Here is a 7,438-nt window from a genome sequence, read left to right on the forward strand (position 1 = left end):
AAAGAGGTTTCCAGTATGGGGCCACTTTCACATTACATTTGCAGAGTCTCCTGTAAGTCCAGCAGACTATCTGTATACTTTTTTTTTTTTTTCTTTTTTTTTCTGCTGTAATAAAATAGCAGAGAGGCCATACGTGCAGCTCATCCTGTATTAAAGGGAATCTGTTATCAGAAAGTGAACTGTTCTATAAATCAGGTTTTTATCTTGAATGTATTTTGTGAAAAAAAAAAAAAAATATTAATTTCCTTTCATTTTGGCTATCTGTCTTTATGGGAAAAAAAAAACACTAAAGAAAATATCTTGCAATTTTCATACTGGCCACAAATAATAGACTCCTACTTCCTGTTCTGTAATGGTGAATTTTCTACAGTCTCATTATCATCAGAGACAGAATTACAATGAAAGCGAACACATCTATATATGTATTAGATAACACAGGATCCAACATTTACAGTAGGCGACGTCCTAGCTCCCCCTCCTCCTGCTCCCTTCACAGTGGCCTTTGTCCAGATTAGAGCATGCCCAGTTTATACTAATAATTATATACAAACAAAAGAAGGATTTTTGGTATTCACCTTAAAATCTTTCTTGGAGCCTACATTGGGGGACACAGGTAACCATGGGGTGTATGCTGCTGTCACTACGCTAGGAGGCTGACACTGTGTGCACGTGTGCGGGACATTTGGCGGGCCATGTGTCCGGGTAAAAACGGACATATCTGTGTTTTGCACACGGACACATGGTCCGTCAAAATACACTGACGTGCATAGACCCATTCATTTTGTGTGTCCGTGTCTCCGGTACGTGAGAAAACTGTCACTACATGTACAGGAGTCACTGACGTGTGAAACAGGCCTAATTCAGATCTGATCTTTTTTTTAATCACTGCAGGAATAGATTACTTTTAGTGATCCATAAGACGTGGATCAGTAATGTTCAGATGTCTTGACCTGTCTGCTTACCCCATTACTGATGGAGGCTTTGTATCTCCCCAGGTACCTCCAACTGGGCTGGAGATTATTTCATCCGCACGGCAGGATCCGCACTCGTAGTAAATCAGACCTGTACTGTGAACGCCACAAACACCATGCAGAAACAGCTGGAAGCCGTGTTCTTGAGAGACTGGGACTCCAATTACAGCCATGTCATTCACTCCCTGACATCCTACAAAGAAAAGTGCATCTTCTGAGGACTGCACCACTGCAGGGACCACTGACCTTGTGGTGAAGAAAAAAAAAAAAGCGATTGGTAGTAAAGCGCTTCCAAACTTTTAGGTCAAAGTGAGAACTCCAGTATTCTGCCCACAGATGAACAAAGATTACGCCTGTCTTCCGTTATCATCCTTGGCATAGAAACTTTGACCACTGAAGCACTTTTCTGAGGAATTTTCCGTGATCTTTTACTGTTACCACTGCAAGCTCAGCACCTTCTTGTGCAAAAAGGGCTATCAAAGTTAAAGGGGGTTATCCACCTTTTAAGTAGGAAATTTTTTTTTTTTTCTTAAATCATATAACTAGGGCTAAAAATCATTTTTGCAATTGACTTTCAATATAAAATTTGCCCTGTTTGCCATCTATAACCTCTGTTGCACTGTCTATTGCTAACTGAGAATCCATCGGTGAGTTCGTTCTGATGGTCTAACTCCTTTAACTCTCTTGTTCTGAGCTCCTCTCAACTGATTTTGTAGCCACCAACCCCAAGAAAGTTGAATATGCAGGGAAACGAAGACCCTGTAAAAGCAAAACAGTATAACATTTTTCATGGAAAATTTTTAATTATTTTTAGCCCCAAATACATGAATTAAATAAAAAATAAAATAGTCTCCAAAAGTGGACATCCCCTTTAAGCAGAAAGCCGTGTGCCGCTAAAGCCAGTATATGTAAGCAGTGCACTGGTGGGAATCGGCACTAGAATGGAATTTGAGTAAATCTTTTTTGTTATTTTAGCATTATTTCTCCAGTTGACCTCTTTCGGCTTGGCTTGGACCATCCCTTTTAAGTGTGACAGTATTATGATGTGCTGCAGCTGCTCTACAAGAACAAATATACCTCCATCCTACTGGAGACATCTGAACTTTATATGGAAATACGGCTTTTTTATGGTGAAGAAAAATAATCAATTTGATGGTATGGGAACAAAGTTAATGTGTGTTATGACCGAGCTGGGTTGTTTGAGTGTCAAATTTACATCAATACAAAAATAAAGTACAGATGACTTTGTAAGATCTTTTATTATTTGTAATATTTGGCCATCTTTAATCATGACGCCCTTAGATGAGTTGGCCTAAAAGTGTATATGGATGTCCGAGAGGAGGGTTACTGCAAACTATGGATGGCTTAGCTCAACTATTCCTATAACTACAGTCCACATGATAGCCAGCACTCACATCTTCTTAAAATAATCACTTTATTGATCCAGTAGTATAAAAACGCATAAAAAAAATGTTTGGGGCAAAAAGAAAAAAAGGCAGAAAAGAAATATCTGCGGCGCTCCCAGGCAACATGTTTCAGACCTACACAAGGCTTGACAAAAGGAGCATGCAGGTCTGAAACATGTTTCCTGGGAGCGCAGCAGATATTTCTTTTCTGCCTTTTTATTTTTTGTGCTGTTGTGTACAACAGTTTTCATACCTTTCTATACTACTGGATGAATAAAGTGATTATTTTCAGAAGATGTGAGTGCCGGCGATTGTTGACTGTTGCTATTAGTGGACTATTTTGCTGTGCACCCGGACATGTGAGCCGATTGCCCCTCTTTCATATATTCATAGAACTGTGTGCCATGTAATAATGCCACCTTCCCCCGTCAGCAGCTGCAGATGATGCCAAAAAAGAGCAACTCATCTCCTTGGAGGTTTCAGCTGCCGACTCTATGGATGGGATATATCCACGGCTGTACGTATCCTGCATACTATGTCCATTCAAACTGCCGAACTGGACGTCTCTCTCTCTCTCTATTTGGAGAAAACTGTAAGTTCCCTCGAAGGCTGTGATATGGGAATAGTGTTTTGTATTTTGGTTTTTTTTTTACATATGTTAGGGCAATTTTATTACCTAAAAGGTAAACACTGAGCTTCTGTCCGCAATCGTCATTCATTTTCACACCTCCTAAAAAAATTCAATTGTTCCCTCCTTCAAGAAATATAAAAGAAGCATATCTGGTATCTTTTGTGTCCAAAAATGCCTGATATACAGTATTAAGATAAAAATTATTTATATCGTATGTTTTAACCACAAAAAAGAAAAATGCCTAAATGGCCATTTTTGGACACATTACATCTCTAAAACAATGCAATAAAAAGCAAAATGGCTTAAGTATCCTAAAATGGCATCCATAAAATCATCAGCTCTATGAGCAAAAAGCAAGCAGTCAAACAGATCTATGGGTGGAAAAATAACATTACAGACTTTTTTTTTTTTCTTTTTTTAAATGCAAGATTCTGAAAGAAAAAAAAATTATATATATATATTATATACGGTATATACGGTAAGTGTGTGTGTATGTATATATGTATATATGTATATATATATATATATATATATATATATATATATATATATATATATATATATATATATATATATATATATATATATACACCCACTACAATAGAAAAGGCCCTTTTTGATGTGCAGCCAGAGAAGACTGACAACCAATATGTCTGCTGTCGGAGAGCACCCTAGAGTTGTCACCCAGCTCATGTACCTTATTCAGTAGCTATAAAAAAAAAAAAACAAGGAGTAAATCACTGCGTAACTCTGTAAGTTGAAATAATAAGGATTTATTTATCTGCAGAGCTCCGGGCTGGGCCCCTGTATAGTCATCTGGTTTGCTCAGTGGCAGATATCTGTAGCACAGGCCCTTCGTGACCTGTAGTGCCATACGCTCTCTTTCCTAGAGAAGTCTCCATACTTTTCTTCGCCAGTCTTCCACTTGCCCTTGTTATCCCATTCTCTGGTAATGAGAGTTGCTGTGCCGTGTTGTTTAGTTTCTCTCTATAAATTAATAGCAAGATCAGGTAAGTATAATTTTGGGAACCATTCATAGCTTTGGTCATACTCCATCCCCTAAAGGCGCCATATAATTCATATAATGAGAAGAAAAATGATGCAGCACTCACCCTTGCGCTTCTTCCAAGTGTGCTCTTTATTCAGCAAAACATACTATGCATAGTATGAACCGGCATACGCAGTGATCTGTGAGGGAGCGGGAGTGAGGAGAGACCGGACGACAGCTGTTTCGCGCTACGGCGCTTCTACAGGTCCATGGACCTGTAGAAGCGCCGTAGCGCGAAACAGCTGTCGTCCGGTCTCTCCTCACTCCCGCTCCCTCACAGATCACTGCGTATGCCGGTTCATACTATGCATAGTATGTTTTGCTGAATAAAGAGCACACTTGGAAGAAGCGCAAGGGTGAGTGCTGCATCATTTTTCTTCTCATTATATGGTCTTGTACAAAACTCTGACAATTGCATAGCACCACCCGCAGCTCACAGCAAGGGAGACCTCATCTGTCCTTCTGAAACAGATCGTTTAAGCGAATCTCCAATTGCGCTATAGTGAAGCTATGTGCCGATCATCTTTCTGTTTCTTGCCATATAATTCAGACCGAGATTGGAGCGCAATGCTCGGACTGGCTGGCGGCTCTCCTCACCCGAGTGTGGCCGCTTCATATATTTCAATGCAGCTGTCTCATTCGGTTCCGATTTTATACGACCGTCTATCTCTGCGCCCAAACACTGATATTCGATGATCACATTTACAGCTTCCACCCTGGAAAATAATGCTAAGCTCTGCATGGATCACTTATCAGCACAAAACGACTGATCAAGCACAGCAGCCTGCTACTCCCTTGGCGTGCCCGAGCAGTTCAGTGCACCTTCCCACCTACTTGTTTTTCATCTGTCTCTGCCCCGCTCTTCCTTGATTGACAGTTGTGGCTTTTTAGCAGCCAGACTAAGGGCAAAGGTGCCCTGAAATCCACGAAAACACCAAGGATGCACCGAGCACCTGTGATTGGTTTGAACTGTCATTTTGTGCTGACACTCGTTGTAATGTCGACCCTTCCTGCTGGTCACGTTCGGCAAACAATCAAAAAAATTGGCAAAAGAATCGATTCGCAGCTATCTAAATCAAAAACCAGATTCTCCTCCTTTGGGAAAATTGTTATTTATTTTTTATTCAAATGCATGTAGTTGGGCTAAAAATCATTTTTACAGTTTTATTGAAAACTTTGAACCATTAGCCTTCTATAGCCATGCTATTGATGGCTGCAGAATGAGTTCACTGAAAATCCAGCAGTGAGCTTGCCATGATGGTCTGATAAGGAGCACTCTTTCTAAGCTTCTCTCAGCTGACTTCTGGCAATAGACCACATAAAACTTGAATGTGAAGACAACCAAAGATCCTGTAAAGGCCAAACTGTGTAAAAATATAATGGAACGTAATGGTAATAATGAGTATCCGCCCCAACTACATGCCCTTAAGACCAATCCCTTTCCCATCATAAAACAGGATTTTTCAAAAAGCGAAGGTAAGATTAGAGACAATATCACTCCTAATGAGCTAATCTACATGTTGCACTCGCCTCTAGTTTCTCTGAGGTTCTTTGTTCTTCTATGTTGGAATTGCTTGGAGATAAATGAAGAGCCTTGAACGTGGTTTTTGGCATGTGATAATTATCTAACTGAGTGACCACAATCTCCTGTCTTGACTCTGGGTGAAGGGGTTTGATATGACATGGTGGATCATGTATGTCATGAGGAAGGTCTGCATGGCCTGCTGCCTCCTTATGGGCTGGAGCTTCTTCAGGAGACTTATCAAAGTGCAGACAATTCATACGCTCAATCATCTTTTCAAGCTCCTCTCCATCAGTAGAGTCTTTTATCTGACTTTGGAAATAATTGGGCAATTGCAAACCTTGGTGGTCTCCTGGAGTTTGCTCTGGTTTTGTGGCCTTATCTTGACACTGCTTTGACATTTGGTAGTATTTTGTGTTCTTATGGTGTATCTTCAAATGTTGGAGAGAAATGAAAGGATGCTTGATGGCGATAGTAGGGTTTATCCTTCTTTTCGAGTCCCAGGACAGCATCCTCTTCATAAGATCCACCATATTCTTATGGTCATAACGTTCGGCCAAGACTTCTAACACTGGGTAATGGAACATAGTCGTATACAAACTCTCAATTTGGTCTAGAGAATTCAAGATGCATTTCCTTCTTTCCAGAGGTTTCACTTTGGTTGCCAGTTGGTATTCTTCTTCAGTTTTGATCCTCCATAGGATTTTTCCTTTGGTGTCTACATTTTGCTTAAAGAAGAAGAGGGCTTTACTTGCTACATTCAATAAATAATCGTCTGGCAACCCTTGCGTCTGGCATATGTATCTGATCTGGTCGTACTCATTATTTCCAGGGTAAAGTGGATAACCAAAGTGGAGCTCCGCAATAATACAGCCGAGAGACCACATATCTAACTTCTCGCAGAAAGGCAGACCAAGAAGAATTTCTGGAGCTCTGTAGAAGCGTGATTGGATGTAAGGTTCCTTCACATGTTTAATCTCACTTAAGATGCTGGCCGAACCAAAATCAATCACTTTAATTCTAAATGGACATCTTACTTGATCAACCAACACTATGTTCTCCGGTTTTAGATCAGCATGGATAATAGAGAGCTCTTTCAACTTGGACAGAGCTTCTAAAACTTGAGTGGTGATGGTTCTTATGTGTCTTAAAGGAATTGCAGCAAACCTGATCTCCTTCTGGTATTCGTAAAGGTTCTTCTGTAGAAGCTCAAAGACCATGTAAAACGTATCTCGGATGTGGAAATGTTCAAAGAAACGTACAAGATGAGCTTCATCTAGAGCAGACTGCCTGATGAAACTAAGCAGCTTGATCTCGTTCTTGATCACGGGGCTTCTTATTTGATCATTGTGGATCATTTTGATGGCCACTAATTGTCCCGTTTCTATTTTTCGAGCCTTCACTACTTTTCCAAACGTCCCTCTACCAAGCTCCTCGATGACTTGATAGTAGTCAGTTGTTGACTGAAGGATAGTCATGACGGATTTCACTTTACTAACTCTCTGTCTCAGGAGGAAATGCCAACTGCGATTCTGAGTCCAATAACTGTCTTTAGAACTCTTCCGTGTCATAATCGGAGGAGTTCCGTAGGTGTAGGCAGATGGCTGGGCTTTATGGTGAACACTGGTAGATACCATGATGGAACTAATGCTTAGTAGCTGATCAGTTTTAGGCTGTAGAGAAAAATGGCAACAAATGTCTAAACTCCCTGCAGTACCACCACAGGAGAAAAGAAGCCTTACACAATTCCCATTGGTCAATGTTGATTCCATGTAATGCACAGACATGTGGAGATACTCATTGTAGCCACTTATTTGATCATTGGCTTAGTTATGTAATTAAGCCCGAGGTTGAAAAAAT

At 40.3% G+C, this 7,438-nt stretch overlaps 2 protein-coding genes across 2 annotated transcripts in view; one reads left to right on the forward strand and one right to left on the reverse strand.

Moving 5' to 3' along the window:
• Positions 1-2,222, forward strand: part of PLD3 (phospholipase D family member 3) — a 28,283-nt gene extending 26,061 nt beyond the window's left edge. Inside the window, exon 13 of the mRNA XM_069746767.1 lies at positions 996-2,222. Coding sequence (XP_069602868.1) covers positions 996-1,189 — 194 coding nt within the window. The 3' untranslated portion in view covers positions 1,190-2,222. The remainder of the gene's footprint in view (positions 1-995) is intronic.
• Positions 2,223-5,556: 3,334 nt separating this feature from the next.
• HIPK4 (homeodomain interacting protein kinase 4) lies at positions 5,557-7,056 on the reverse strand. Its single transcript, XM_069754476.1, has one exon. The coding sequence runs from the start codon at positions 7,054-7,056 to the stop codon at positions 5,557-5,559; it is 1,500 nt and encodes a 499-aa protein (XP_069610577.1).
• Positions 7,057-7,438: the final 382 nt, after the last annotated feature.

The sequence above is a fragment of the Ranitomeya imitator genome, chromosome 2 (assembly GCF_032444005.1).
Source record: "Ranitomeya imitator isolate aRanImi1 chromosome 2, aRanImi1.pri, whole genome shotgun sequence".
NCBI classification, from domain to species: Eukaryota; Metazoa; Chordata; class Amphibia; order Anura; family Dendrobatidae; genus Ranitomeya; species Ranitomeya imitator.